At 47.4% G+C, this 15,642-nt stretch overlaps 1 protein-coding gene across 2 annotated transcripts in view; it reads right to left on the bottom strand.

Moving 5' to 3' along the window:
- ELMOD3 (ELMO domain containing 3) overlaps window positions 1–15,642 on the bottom strand; it is a 37,174-nt gene that overhangs the window by 6,923 nt on the left and 14,609 nt on the right. For both annotated transcript variants that reach the window (XM_088443348.1, XM_088443347.1), the window contains exons 7-11: window positions 7,573–7,664; window positions 3,073–3,196; window positions 2,760–2,882; window positions 1,150–1,280; window positions 392–468 (exon numbers count right to left, since the gene is read on the bottom strand). In XM_088443348.1, coding sequence (XP_088299474.1) covers window positions 392–468; window positions 1,150–1,280; window positions 2,760–2,882; window positions 3,073–3,196; window positions 7,573–7,664 — 547 coding nt within the window. The remainder of the gene's footprint in view (window positions 1–391; window positions 469–1,149; window positions 1,281–2,759; window positions 2,883–3,072; window positions 3,197–7,572; window positions 7,665–15,642) is intronic.

The following is a 15,642-nucleotide window of genomic DNA, read 5'->3' on the forward strand; positions in this document are numbered from 1 at the left end:
CAAGTACACTTTATAAAATGATAGGTAGAAGCTGATTGGTTGCGATGGGCAATTTCTCCCCTAGTGTCTGTGTGTATGACAAAATCCTCCTAAGTGACATTTCTGATAGGGGCTGTAAAGATGAGGTGCTATGTGATCTTGTTTGAACACAGGACATCCCCCCTCAGCATTACTTAGTGTATCAGTGCTCCTCATAGTGACTGTAAAGAAGAGGTGCTTTATTATCATGCCAGGTATAGGACTATTTTTATTAGCAGCAACCTCTCTTCCCTTTATAGTTTTGTTTCACCTCTCTGGATATTGAGGTCTCATACCTTTATACCAGTCCAGAGTGAGCATAGCTAGAGGTTATACCTATAGATACACACAAGGACAGAGACTGGTCACCCACCTGCTTACACGTTCCTCTCTTAGAGTCTGTATACAGATTCTGGTGATGTTAATAGACATGATACAGAATGGGAAGTTCTGGAAGAGAGAACAAACTTTATATCCAGAACGAGCATATAAAACCACAACAAGTAGCATAAAGTAAATGGGTCCATACATCTAGCATGTTGAAAAATCTTGATTCCCCAATCCCGACTTGCAAATGGTTGGAGTCAGGGATTTTTTACGAGAGAGCACGCGCAGAGAGAGAGAGAGCGCGCGCAGAGAGAGAGAGAGCGCGCGCAGAGAGAGCGCGCGCAGAAAGAGAGAGAGCGCGCGCGCAGAGAGAGAGAGCGCGCGCGCAGAGAGAGAGAGCGCGCGCGCAGAGAGAGAGAGCGCGCGCGCAGAGAGAGAGAGCGCGCGCGCAGAGAGAGAGAGCGCGCGCCGAGAGAGAGCGCCGAGAGAGAGCGCGCGCGGAGAGAGAGAGAGAGCGCGAGAGAAACACACCAAGTGGCAGGGCAGAGAGGAGTTGTCCCAGGAGAGAGAGACTAGTGGTCTCAGGAGAGAGAGGAATAATAACATGAACCTGTACAATAGGAAGAGTGAGGTGGAATAATGGAATATGGGAAAGTGTTGGAAGAGAGAGGAATAGAAAAAACCTGCAAGCTATTGATCCAGTGAATAATGGGCACAAAATACTACTGTAAAATACTGTATATATTGGCAAACAAATGGGAAACACAATACTAAGCATGATTATATACAGTTCTAAATAGAGACCTGTGTGTGGTGCTGCGATAGTCGGAAAATATTATGTGCCAAAGGCAGTGTTCTGGGCTCCATCACCATGTACAGCGGGTGCATGAGACCTAGCAGGCCAGCAGCTCTCAGGTCAGTGCCAGGATCCAAACCTGCAGTGAAAGAAAATGGGTATCACACACACATCGGTTAGCAGTACAGGTTATTACACAGTCTGATAATGAGTCTTCTAAACACAAGGGGAAGAGTGAGATATGCTGCAATTAAGGTGTATCTGTCACCTAGACACACTGGAATCAGCCATTTTGTTGGCCAATAAAATAAATAAGTGATAATAAACAGTGGCGGATCCAGACTTTACTTTGGGGGGGGGGGGGGGTTACCATTTAGTGCCGACTCCTCCCCTCTCCAGCAATATTAATTAACACCTTGCCTTGCTAGTGAATGGGGTGAGCTGGGAGGAGGAGGGACACACCTGTAACTCGGTGAGTCTCTGCACTCTGCAGCAGGGAGCTCAACAGGGGGTGCACAAGCTGACAGGCAGTCAGTGAGGATGGAGGGTTTGGGAGGCGGGAGCAGGACTGCCGGGAGTTGGACAGGGCATGTGCATTCCCGTCGCAGTGAACCCCCCAATTCTCTAGAGGCACAGCTACCAGACATCATGTATACATAATATATGAAGACAGGTGTTATAGGAAGCGCACACACACACACACACAGTATATGTAACATGTCCATGTTGATGGCACCCTGAGAGCCTGTACCAACAGAAACCCATATCCAATGTGTCTGGTGTCCCCGTGACGACTCCTCATGCGCTTTGTCCTGCCTGCCTACACCGCTCTGCCCGATCACTGCCCGAAGCCTGCTCTCCCTGCTGCCAGCAGTGGTGTGGGACATGCAGTTCACTGCCCCGGCCAGCCTGATCATTCACTGGCAGCAGCATAGAATGAGCTGCCGGGGTGGATCCAGGTAGCTGCATCCCTACCAGACTCTACAGGCAGCCGATGAAGTCACATTGCAGTGGCCCCAGTAACTGCTGTGACTGGTGATGCAGCCGCCGCCAGAATACCAGGGATCTCATGGGGGTGTGGCTGTGGTACTTCCTGATGGGGGTTGCTCCTCGTCTCTTGCACACAAACAGAAGGGACACTTGCTACTGCTATTACAGCTAGTACAGTCATGATCTAGTGCCCGGATCTCCTCCCCTTGACGCCCACTGCAGCGTCACATGACCAGCTGATGGTTGCTATGGGGACAGGGAGCGCTGCCCTGCGGGAGCCGGGTCTGTGCCGCTCTGCTAGGGGGGACATATTTCTGCCTATTGATTCACTCAGAACTAAGGACATCACTCAGGCATGATTTAGTCACTAGAACCTAATAAGCACACAGCATTGACGCATTTAAACACTAGTTTACAAAATGGCTGCCTGCTAAATTTGAAGCTTGTCTGTTTTTATAGTAGTCTCTGAGTTTAAGGAGATATATATATAGATATATATCTATATATATATATCTCTATCTATCTATCTATCTATCTATATATATATATATATATATATATCTCCTAATCTGGTTCATTTGTGACTAAACGCTATTCTACCATCTATCCCACAGCACTGACAGCTCACCTTGGAATCCCAGCTGCTCCCAGTGTGATCCATACAGGGGACAGTCAAACCGGGCACCGGTCAGCTTCTTGTATATGGTCTGTAGGACTCGAATATGAACTTGCTGACTGCTATCAAGGGGGCCTGAGCACAAACACAAAACACATTTACTATATAACAGGCCTGAAAAGAAAAATATTGACCACTGGCATTCTGTAGGAAATTTTCAATAGTGTAACCTGGATCCATTCCGGAAAACACATTAACGTCTGCTATTTTCTGTTGCAAATACCTTGCCATGAGATCTCTCCAACTACCCCCGCTCAATGCTTACACTGTGCTATGGCCAGCACCAAGTCTCTCTCTGCATGAAGTTCTTTATTAAGACGCGGGGGTCCGAACAGCAGATGTGTGATTGCAGAGAGCCCAGAGCGTCTAACAGTGGGCTGAATCTTTTTCTGGAAGAAGAAAATAGTGGATTATACTCACTGTTAATACAGTATCTTCCAAGTACTCCATGGCAGCCTTTACTTTAGGTAAGTAACAAGGGCCGCAAATAGGAAGGGGGGGGCGCAAGAGGGCACGTGCCCAGGTCGACGGATTTCAGGAGGTGTGACCACAGTCACCCTGTTGGCAAACGCCGCCATTATAGTATGCACAGTTACTATGCAGCAGCAGCAGCTGTTGGGAGACCCAGTCGCACAGAAAGCCAGGCGTAACGACGTTATGCTGCGTGATGTTGTCGCGCATGGCATTCTGGGAGCGGACGCGGGGGAGAGAGGGTGGAGAAGCAGCAGCAGCCCTCAAACACCCATGCCTGAGCCATCCTGCCGGACTCTAAGCCCTGCTGCTGGAGGGACATAATGTGTGAGGGACATTACTGTATGGCATAATGTGTTATAAGGGGCATTACTGTGTGGCATAATGTGTGAGGGGCATTACTGTGTGGCATAATATGTAAGGGCATTACTGTGTGGCATGTGTTATAAGGGGCATTACTTAGTATGGCATAACGTGTAAGGGGCATTACTGTGCCACGAAACCACACACTCTTTTCGAGAGCACGCACAGAAGAACAACATCTTTGCTTTTTATTTTTTGGGGGGGGGAGGGAAAGGGGGGGCAAATTACTGCCCTGAGTGACAAAAATCCTAATTTCGGCCCTGTAGTGACCCATTCCCAGGATAGAGACAGGATCATCACAATAGTAAAGCATCCTGAGACCAGTCATGTGTGGGGTTGCTTCTCAGCCAAGGGAGTGGGATCACTCACAATTTTGCCTAAGAACACAGCCATGAATAAAGAATGGTACCAAAACATCCTCCAAGGAGCAACTTCTCCCAACCATCCAAGAACAGTTTGGTGACTAACAATGCCTTTTCCAGCATGATGGAGCACTTTGCCATAAGACAAAAGTGATAACTAAGTGGCTCGGGGAACAAAACATCTAAATTTTGGGTTCATGGCCAGGAAACTCCTCAGACCTTAATCCCATTGAGAACTTGTGGTCAATCCTCAAGAGGCGGGTGGACAAACAAAAACACATAAATTCTGACAAACTCCAGCATTGATTAGGCAAGAATGGGCGGCCATCAGTCAGCATGTAGCCCAGAAGTTGATTGACAGCAGAGGTCTTGAAAAAGAAGGGTCAACACTGCAAATATTGACTCTTTGCTTAAACTTAATGTACTTGTCAATAAAAGCCTTTGACACTTATGAAATGCTTGTAATGTTACTTCAGTATACCATAGTAACTAACATCTGACAAAAAGGTCTAAAAACACTGAAGCAGCAAAGTGAAAACCAATACTTGAGTAATTCTCAAAACTTTTGGCCATGGCTGTATGCACTGAGGACCCTGCAGCTATCCTGCAGATATCTTTCACTGATGCCTGAGCCTTCTTAGCCCACGAGGCTGACAATGTCCTTGTCAAATATGCCTTAAGAATTTCAGGTACTTTACACCCCTTCCTCCTTATAGATGAAGGCAATAAGTGCTCTGATCCATCTTGAGATGGTCTGTTTAGTTGGTCCAAGACCTTTCCTTATTACTGCTGGAAAAATGACCAGGCGTTCTGTCTTCTGGAAATATCTGACCCATGACAGGTAAATTGCTTTTGCTCTTACAAAGTCCAGTGTATGCAATGTATCTTCCTTCACTTTTTTTTTTTTTTGGGATGAGAGTAAAAAGATGGCAATGTGATGTCCTGATTCAGATGGATAAAGACACTACTTTTGGCAAAAGTTGGATTTGCTCTGAATCCTATTTTATCTGATAATTAGAAAGGATTCCCTGGCCAATAGGGTGTGTAATTCATTTACCCTTCTAGCCGAAGCGATTACAAAGAAAACCACTTCCAGCAGGACATAACCTTCATAAAAACTTCTTGCAAGGGCTGAACAGCAGATTCAGAATTAAATTTAGGCCCCACGGAGCTACATATAATTTAAGCTGGGGACAAATTCTTTTTACTGCTTGACAGTTTTTATTTATTTATTTTTCAAAGCCATTTGTCTGTCCAAATGGACACTTAGGGGTAAATTTACTAAAGTGCGGGTTTTTAGAAGTGGAGATGTTGCCCTTAGAGTAGACATTTGTACTTTCAAGGTTGACTCTTTAAGAAACCCATCACGCAAGAACTGTAAAACCGATTTATCTCAGATTTCACAGGGGTGAATTTAGTTCATTGCTTTCCAGACCCTGTCATTTGTTTTAGCAATGTCCACGGAATCTCCATGCCATCAAATTGACAGATCTAGGTGAAGAAGTGGCCCCTGATACAACAGATCCAACATTGTCGACAGCAGCCAATGTGCCCCTATCGCCATCTCAGGAGCAGCTGTGAACCATCCTCTCTGCTAATGGAATAGTAGCTGTAAAGAGTAATTCTGGCACTGCAGCACCGTGCACCAGACAAAACCTTCCTCATCTTCAACTGAATGCATAAAGGGCTTACCTGGTGATTTGGGCACTGAACAGCTGTTTGGGGGAGAGGTTCAGAGTCCTTCACCATTACTGAAGTAAATGCAGCTCCTGTCCCGGAGGGCTGCGCTATTAATGAGCCCTGAACTTGTATCAGAGCAGGCTCTTGCTAATTCGGGTTCCTCTTTGATCCGGCACCATAGATGGCACCTGTGCAGATTGCTGGTACCGCACAGAGGGCCCGATTCAGACCCGCTTGCTAGGAAGCGTTTGCATACAGCCAGCCGTTTTTTGCATTGTGCACATGCGTACGCAGTGTGCGAACCAGTCCGAGCGATTGGGAAGCATACGCTTGCTGCGCATAGACTGCTCAGCCGAGTGAGTGACAGGAGAAGCAGTTTGTGGGTGGTGACACGGGTTGGTCTAAGGAAACGGGGGAGTGGAGGTGCGAACGCAGGCGTGACCGAGCGTCTTAACCATTCCAGAGGCGTGCATAATTAAGATGCAGCGTCATAGTACACGTCACCTGGCTGGATTTTACAGTGAAGTGCTCTCAGTGCTTGTGGTAGGGTATGGTCAACCACAAGTGCTGCATATGCATCCGATGGTACCGATGGCTGCATACACTTCCTGGAGATGACCTGCACAAGTGGGTGCCTTAAGACAGGATGGTGGGCGTCTGTATACACAAAGCGATCGCACGCAAGACATAGTGGGCATGCTAATGCCTTGCCGTGCGATCACCTGCTTTGCCAAATTTGCATACACATCGAACACATCTAGTGAGCGCATCTGAATCCAGTCCAGAGTCTTTAACCAGAAGTATGTCCTGCTTCCTATTGTCGTTTATCGTGTTTGCACTGCAATGTGCAACTAGCGATGCTCTAGGGAGCCACCCCGCCACGGACTGCACATTCAGGAGGCGCATTGCCTGGCAATAGAATGTGAGGAAAGCCCTACGCAGCATAAAACAACAAATGTCACTACTCCATCCTACAGACAGGAAAAAAGACAAGGGGGAAGAGGAGGCGCTAGGCTACGTACACCAGGTGGGCGATCCATAACTGAAGTTCCTGTCTCTATCCCTGGAATAGGTTACTAACCCATAGTAAAGGCTGCCATGGAGGAGTGAAGAACAAATCAGCATTACCTCAGAACAAATACTCCAAATAGCAGAAGGAAAAGGATATTTTATATACAAATAGCTGCTTCCACATCTTATAATAAGTATCTGGAGCACAGTTAGAGAAGAGAGTGAGAAACCTAGGAGGAACCATTCCCTGTATTGTTTAATGTATATTAACCCCAATGTTGAGAACAGAATGTGACATTATTGAGTGATGCGGTTCTCGGCTGCTAGCATGTGATTTAAGGCCTCAGAGGGTATCTGCACCCAAAAAAGTACTGAAATTGTAATCATTTAGTTTGGGGTATGAGGGCAGAATTTACCGCTCTGGTCTCCTTTTATATCGGTTGCTATGGAGCCGCTCCTGCATAGTAACCATGGCGTGTGTCAGCCATGACAGGCTAGACCGGATGCTAAGGGAGACAGAAGGAAAGTACTTCTCTTAGTTGCTGGACACAGATGCCCCACCCGTCACACATAGTAATTAATAAGAAAATACACAGTACTCAGTACTTTTAGGGTGGAGATACCCATTGCCTATACATATTGGACCAAACCACACCCCAAAACTATTTACTGCGCACTGGTCACTAAATGGAGCTTTAAGTACTCTGTGCGTCACCCCTCAGTGTTGTCACTACTTTCAAGTCTACAATAACCTCTGCCAATAATATTTCTAGAAACAAATAATTATTCGTAATGATTGCAGAACTGATGACATCATTAAGCAATGTTTACACAGATTTGAATGAGAGAGATTGTGATTGCTGTAGCCAGATACGTACCATGTATTCAGACAGGTCTGCTGTCTGGAAATATTGCAGTGCTTCATTAAAGGAGATTAACGGTGTCTGTCCAGGAAGGTCTCCCAGAAGCGCTGGCCATACAATGAATGTGACAGGTTAGTGTTACAGCAGAATACAGTGATCTTTCCCATTACCCTGCTGTCTGTACCTGGCATATATGTCTTATTTCTGTGCACCTGTACTGACCTCACACACCCATTATGTCTGATCTATACATGCACAGCTGTATTTACAAGCCACAAAGACTACACTCTCATAATACTTTATTATCCTTTATATAAAATATAATCATTTATTATTTCATTTATAAAGCAGTACTGGAGTTCTGTGCAAAGGAAATGTAACAAACACCAAAAGGGGCAACTGATACAATTACATAACGTTACACAAACACATAATTACAGTGCACAATGACATAAGTATGTAAGACAAGACAATAGGGAGAGGGCACTGGTAGCAAGAGTTTACCAGAGGTTATGGGTAGACACACTGTGAGTAGGGAGAAGAGGACACGGCAGACTGGAGAGTTAAGTGGAGGGGTGATAGGCTAGAGAATGGTTCTTAAACTTTTTTGAATCACAGCACCCTACAATATCAGCATTGTTTTCACAGCACCCCTAGGTCAAATGTTTCTTATAGAGAAATTTTGCAAAAAAGGAGAGTTATGGTAAAACTTACCATGGTTAACTCTCTTTCTTTGAAGTCCATAGGGTCCAAAGGTAGACATTGGGGTGTAGGTGGGACCTGGAGGATCGGACACCAACAGCAAAGCTTTTCAATCGCAGGATGCTCCGGTCCGTCCTCCTATACCCTGCCCACAGCCTGAGGGCACTTCAGTTTTGTGAACAAGCCCAAGGTAGGAGCAAGATAGGAGAGAAGGAAGACTGGTACACTGAAGAATCACACTCTCACACAGAGAAGGAAACAAGTGACCAGGAGAAGAAACCTATAGAAGCTAGGAGAAACAGGGGGCGGGTGAAAGAGAGTTAACCAAGGTAAGTTTTACCATAACGCTCCTTTTCTTCTTCAGGTTCCATAGGGCTCCAGAGGGAGACATTGGGGATGTCCCAAAGCAGTTGTTCAAGGGCTTGAACGCTCCTGAGCCGATAGGAGAACCCTACGCCCGAAGGAAGCATCCTGAGAGGCAAACGTATCAAAGGCATAATACCTAAAAAAGGTGTGGACAGCCAGGTGGCCGCCTTGCATAGCTGTTCAGCTGAGGTGCCATGCCGGGCTGCCCACGAGGGACCCACAGAGCGAGTAGAATGAGCAGATACTGAAGCCAGCACAGGAAGGCCGGTCTACGTGTAAGCCTGTGAAATAGTCATGCGAATCCATCTTGCCAGAGTCTGTTAGCTGGCCATCCCTTCTTGTAGAATCCAAATAGGACAAAGAGGGAGTCTGATTTCCTGATAGAGGTAGAGCGGTCCACGTAGATCTTCAGAGCACGGACCACAGCCAACGAGGCCTCACCTGCCAAGAGGTCTGGTGAATTAAATGCCAGAACCACATTTTCCTCTTTCAGGTGGAAGCGAGATACCACCTTGAGAAGGAAACCTGGTCATGTATGAAGAACAGCCTTGTCCTGATGAAATATTAAAAAGGCGGAGCGAAATGAAAGCTCCCCTAAATCCGATACCTGACAGGCAGATGCTATAGCCTGTGAGCCACTTGACATCCACTGATTCCAGGGGTTCAAATGGTGGTTCCTGAAGTGCTCGGAGCACCACTGACAAATCCCATGGAGCCACAGGTGGTACAAAGGGAGGTTGTATACGTAGAACACCCTGCATGAAGGTGTGAACATCCAGTATAGTAGCAATTCTGCCCTGAAACCAGATAGACAAAGCAGAGAACTGCACTTTCAGAGATGCTAGGCGGAGGCCTAGATCCAGCGCAGCCTGATCCAGCCCAGTCTGAAGAAAGGCAAAAAAAAAAAAAAGTTTCGAGAAACCTTAAAAGACTTGCAGGTCATAGTTTCTTGGAGCACACCATTGGCAAAAAATGTGCCATATTCTGTGGTAAATCCTGGCTGAGGTTGGTTTACGTGCTCTGAGCATGGTCTGGACCACCGAGCTGGAGAAACCCTTAGCTGTTAGGAGGGATGTCTCAAGAGCCAAACCGTTAAAGACAGACGGGCTAGGTCCGAATGTAGACATGGACTCTGAGACAATAGGTTTACTTGTAGAGGAAGTTGAAGAGGCACGTCTATGGAGAGCCTGTGAAGATCGAAGTACCAATGACATCTGGGCCAAGCCGGAGCTATGAACAGGACTGTGCCCCCCTCCTGTCTGAACTTTCAAAGCGATAGAGAAAGTATGGATATTGGAGGGAAGAGATATGCCAAATGGAAGTTCCATTTAGCCAACAATGCATTTATTAAGGCCGCGTCGGGGGTCCTGCGTTCTGGCTCCATAAATTGGAAGTTTGTTGTTGTGTCCTGAGGCCATGAGATCCACTTCCGGAAGACCCCTTGTCCACTAGAAGCTGAAAGATATCTGGATGTAGAGACCATTCTCCTGCATGCACTTCGTGACGGCTGAGAAAATCAGCTTCCTAATTGAAAATCCCCGGGATAAACACTGCGGAGATGGCTGGGAGATTGAGTTTAGCACATGAGAGAATGTGGGACACTTCTATCATTGCTGACTGACTTAGAGAGCCCCCTTGGTGATTGAGGTAGGCCACAGCCGTGGCGTTATCGGACTGTACTTGTACTGGCCTGTTTTTCAGAATATTCTGAGCCAGAGTGAGGGCTCTGTAGATGGCTCGAAGTTCCTGGATGTTGATTGGTAACACTGCCTCGACTGAGGACTATCGGCCCTGGAAGAAGTGCTGTCCGGTTACTGCGCCCCACCCTTCAAGGCTTGCGCACATGGTGAGGAGAACCCAGTCCGGGATCCAAAAGGGACGACCCTTGTTGAAATGAGAAGTCTATAGCCACCAGGTTAGGGACAGGCGAACCTCTGGAGGGAGGCTCATCATCTGGGATTTGAGCACCTGGAGAGGATCAGGTGTTGTAGGGGCCTGGACTGAAACTGGGCAAACTCCACCATGTCAAAGGTGGACACCATTGATCCCAAGGCCTGTACTGCATAGTGAATTGACACTCGGCGATTGTGGAGCAGTCTGCGTAGTCTGTGCTAGATTGCAGAAATCTTGTCCGCTGTTAGGATGATTCTCTGAACTCCAGGAGGCCACCATCCTTAAAGATTTTTTCCAGTGGATCAGCCAACTGTGCATTTGAAGAAGTCTCTTGGGAGCTGGCCAACAGCAAGTGATCATCCAAGTATGGGAGCAGTCTGATACCTTGATGACGAAGAGAGGCCGCCATAACTGCCATAATCATGGTAAAGACCAGGTGGGCCGTTGAAAGGCCAAACAGCAGAGCCTGAAATTGGTAATGTTGCTGTAGTATAGAAAAGCGGAGATATTGTTGATGAGAAGGCGCTATAGGAACATGTAGGTAAGCATCTTGACTGTCTAGAGATACCATAAAATCCTCAGGCTCCATAGCTAGGATAATGGAACGGAAGGTTTCCATACGAAACCTGGGCACCCTGATAAACTTGTTCAGAGATTTGAGTTTGAGGATAGGCCGATGGGTATGCAGTCGGGAAGCCGACGGACCTAATCCCGACAGCCAGCTTCCCGACTGTCATATCCCGGCAAGGGTCTAAAGACAGACGTTGATATGCCCCCGGGGGACTTAGGTTTAGGCGGGGGGGAAGGGGGGGTTAGGTTTAGGCACCCCTAAGGGAGGGTTAGAGGGTGAATTAGGTTAGAGAATACTTACCTTGGACAATCTGGATTTCCTCCTCTGCCAGGATCCCGCTGTCAGGATTTCAACCGCCCGGCATGGGTCCGGCGGTAAATCATACCGCTTCCGAACGATGAGACCCATTGGGCTTCTGAACTAAGAAAAGGGTAGAATAATAGCCCTTGTCCCGTTGTGAGGAGGGAACCCGAATTATTACTCCTGAATTCAGTAAAGACTGAATGGCTTTTTGAAGCAGCAGGGACTTGGTTGGGTCCAATGGAGGTCCTGTGCAAAAAAACTGCTGGGGGGGTCGCCTCAGGAATGAGAGGGCGTATCCGTGGGACACCACTTCCCTTACCCAGGCATCTGACGTAGTTTGATACCAAACCTGGGAGCCCCCAGGGAAAGGCCTTCCCAGTCAGGCTGTGGGCTTGTCCTCAGACTTGTCATGTGGACGTCTAGTAGCCCAGGCCTGTTTGGCCCTAGGCTTGGAGGACTTGGCTGATGTCTGCTGTCGTGGAAAGGACTGACCCATGGCTTTTCCTTGAGGGCGAAAGGACCGAAAGGATGATGTCCGAGGGTTCGTATTACATGCAGAGGGCAGGAATGCTGTCTTGGTAGCTGCCAAAGTCGTCATAATTGTATCTAATTCTGGACCAAATAGGAGGTCTCCAGAATAAGGCGGAGAGTCCAGAGCCCATATTGAATATGAATCTGCTTTCCAAGAACGTAGCCAAACAATACAGCGAGTCACTACCGAAGTGGCAGATATCCTGGAGGCCAGGAGAGCCATCCATATACATAGCTGCTTTACCAAAGTAGGAGGCTGAATCTCTAATGTGAGATATGTAGGACAGCTGTTTCCTCGAAGCATCACAGGGAAATGTCTCTTCTAGGGCCTCTTTCCAACTCCCAATGGCTGTTGTCGCCCAGGCCGTAGCCCTAGCATGACGAGTAATAGCTACTGCAAGAGAGAATATGGATTTATGACAAACTTCTATACGTCCATCTGTAGCCTCCTTCAATGAGGCTACAGTATGAATGGGTAAGGTGGCATTTTTAACCAGACGTGTTACATGAGAATCCACTGCATGGGGAACTTCCCATTTAGTACAATCAGTAGCTGGAAGAGGGTAAAAGGACCTGAACCATTTCGGAATTTGAAACCTTTTACCGGGTATATTCCAAGCTTCACTCATGTGATCAGATAGCTGGTCAGAGTGAGGAAACTCAGGTAAAACTACCTTTTTTCGTTTAAAAAGTGCTTTTTTCTTAGGAGTGGGTTCATCCTCTTCTATCTGTAAAATAGTTTTAACAGCTCTCACAAGAGCAGGTATATTTAGTTTAGAGGGTGGTTCCTCTTCTCCAGAGACGGAGTCAGAGTGAGAGAGGTCTGCGTCTTCTGCCTCCCCAGATGATATATCAGAATCAGATAACTGTGTGGAGTGGGAACATAACACAGCACGTTAAGTAGGCTTAGTCGGTAAAGGCTTTTCTTTTTGCAGAATTTGCTAAAAAATGTAGACTGAGGTAGACAGTACGTCTACCCAGGGGGGAGGCAAAGGATTTGCAGGGAGTACCTGCTGTGGCCATCCAACAGGGGGGAGCTACCACGGGGGCTGCTATGTGGTCTGCAAGATTTGCCAGCATCTGTAAAAAGGCAGCCCAGGCTGAGGGGCCCGAGGCTGTGTAACAATTAGTACAAAGGACCTCTGTGGCCAAGCCTGCTGAGCAAGACTTACAAGACACCAGAGTAGGAGCAGCAGCATCAGGGTGCTTGTTATTATTTCCTTTGCCAGACATAGCCACAAGAATAATAAAATACACAGTATGATGCAGTGCAGTGAACACCCTGCAGTATGTTAAATATGGCACAGTGTAGTGTGCAACCGCGCTATATAGTATGTGATAGCCCTCACAATTATATAGATGTGAGGTACAATGAACCCCCTTATACCTTAGTATGTCAGGGTATAGTAGAATAAAGGGAAAGGTATAAGCTGACTGTATAGAAAGTAGAGATTAGTGCTAGCACAAGTCACATACAAATGCAGAAAAACCATTACATGTCTGCAATGGGCACTAAAATCAACTGCACAGACCGCAGTGGCTGGTAGGATATAGCGCTGTATGACCTGGCCCGTGGGAGAGGTATACAGGGAGACTGGATCCAGCGTTCCCGGAGACTTGCTTTCATAAAATGGCCATCACACGTCTCTGAGGGGGCGGAAGGAGGAGCAGCAAGACCGCACTGGAATGGCGCCCTGGACTGGGGGAGGGGCTGCAGGGAGAGCGTCTTCTCCCCTTGCTGACGTTAACCACTGGGTCCCCTGGCCTCTACATATGCCCTGTGCTAGTGTATTATATGCCCCGGTGGTCCAGTGGAGTCGTGGGCGCACCAGTGTCCACATAAGCGCCTCCGATCTGGCTCCTGATGTGCATAAATGCGGGTCGCGGAGAACGGGGTTCCGCCTTACCTGTGCCCTGGATTCCGGGCTGCAGTCTGTGGTCAGGGGAGCCTGCTAGCTAGTCCCCCTCGGAGCTCCGCCAGGAGTACCTAGCACAGGCTTGGTGTTACAGCACCGCAGAGGGGTGATGGGGCGGCAGCACAGACGTCCAGAGGACAGTTTGGTGCTGCTCGCCCATTATAGTAACAATAGAAAATAATTGAAATCATAAAATAATAGCTTGGGCTGCTTAATGCAGCCCCATGTTATAATGGTGGTCCAGCTCCTGCCGAACACCAACGAAACTGAAGTGCCCTCAGGCTGTGGGCTGGGTATAGGGGGAAGGACTGGATGATGCTCGCGAGATTGCGGGACTGAACGGGAAGTGCCTCCGGACACTGCGGGGACCAAGCCTGTAGCTGCACCAGCGGCGGCTATCGGAATACGGCCCTACCATCGGCAGCAGCAGGAACGGATGAAGACAGGAGCAGGACCAGGTTTAAAGACCACGATGAGGTGAGGCCTCACCAGGGCTCAATTAGTTTTTAGACTGTGTTTATTGGTTCACTGACTACTTGTACTGGGTTTTTGACTCTGACTTTGTAGTTACAGTGGGGTGTGGGACGCCCTCCCCCTGTAATCCTTTATCGCCAGTTACTGAACGATTCACTCCTATTTATCCCCAACACTGTCATTTACCCACCCCCCACCTGATCATTAATTTCTGCCCTTTTTTCCCCTCCCCCGCCCCTCTCCCCCCTTTTTTCAGCTCTCCATATCTACACCCTTATACCAATCATAAAGACTGTCATTGGGACTAACAAATAAACATATTACATGATAGATCTATTAGAGTGTGTCAGATTCGTTCCTTGATAAGTGCTCACAGATCTACACTATTCACAGAGCGCAGTCCCACTCTTTGACATATGTGTGGTTTCATACTTATGCCATCCTTGATTTCAGATTAATTGTTTTAGACCCTGGGGAGTCTAATCTTGGGACTTGCAGCACTTTTTTCTCATATTTCCAATATAGGAGGAGTAAGTGGCGATCACACTTATCATATAACTGGTTTGCTGTTGGTGTCCGGCCCTCCAGGTCCTACCTACACCCTAATGTCTCCCTGTGGAGCCCTATGGACCCTGAAGAAGAAATGATACAATTAAGTAAATTGTGCTTATAGGTCCTCCTGGTGGTTGGCATTCTGTTTAACCACATATTCTATGATTAGCAGCCACAAGCACTGGTTTTGCCTATCACATGGACAATAAGAATTTGATTTGGCCCTGGAACCAACTCGTGGCACCCCTGCAAGTGCCCTGCAAAGGTTTTTTTTAGCAGGGCGGAGCTAGTATGTGAGGCTGGAGATGTATAGACGACCAGCTTTATAGGCTAGAGAGAGAGAAAAGATTGAATTTGATTCTGTGGGGGACATAGAGCCAGTGAAGTGTTTAGCAAAGGAGGGCAGCACAGGTAGAGCAACAACAGAGGTGACAGATGTGGACAGTAGGGTTAAGCTGGGTACACACTGATAGATATATCGCCCGTTCCATTGAATGGGCGATATATCTGTAGTGCATGGCCGGGTGTGTGAGCTGTCAAGCCCAGTACATCGGGCAGACAAATTGGTAAGTGTGTATACACTTATCAATTGTCAGATAGGTCAAATGGCCGACCCATCGACCAAGGGTACCCAGCTTTAGAATAGATTGAAGGGGATGGTGAGAGATTGGACAGAGGAGTAGATTACAGTAATATAGGAGAGATAATAGCGTAAATAAGCATTTTGGTAGCTTCTAGGGTGGATCCTGGAAATATTGTAGATGGGGAAAGGGTAGA

Source organism: Taudactylus pleione, unplaced genomic scaffold (assembly GCF_031769625.1).
Source record: "Taudactylus pleione unplaced genomic scaffold, aTauple2 ptg000329l, whole genome shotgun sequence".
NCBI lineage: Eukaryota > Metazoa > Chordata > Amphibia > Anura > Myobatrachidae > Taudactylus > Taudactylus pleione.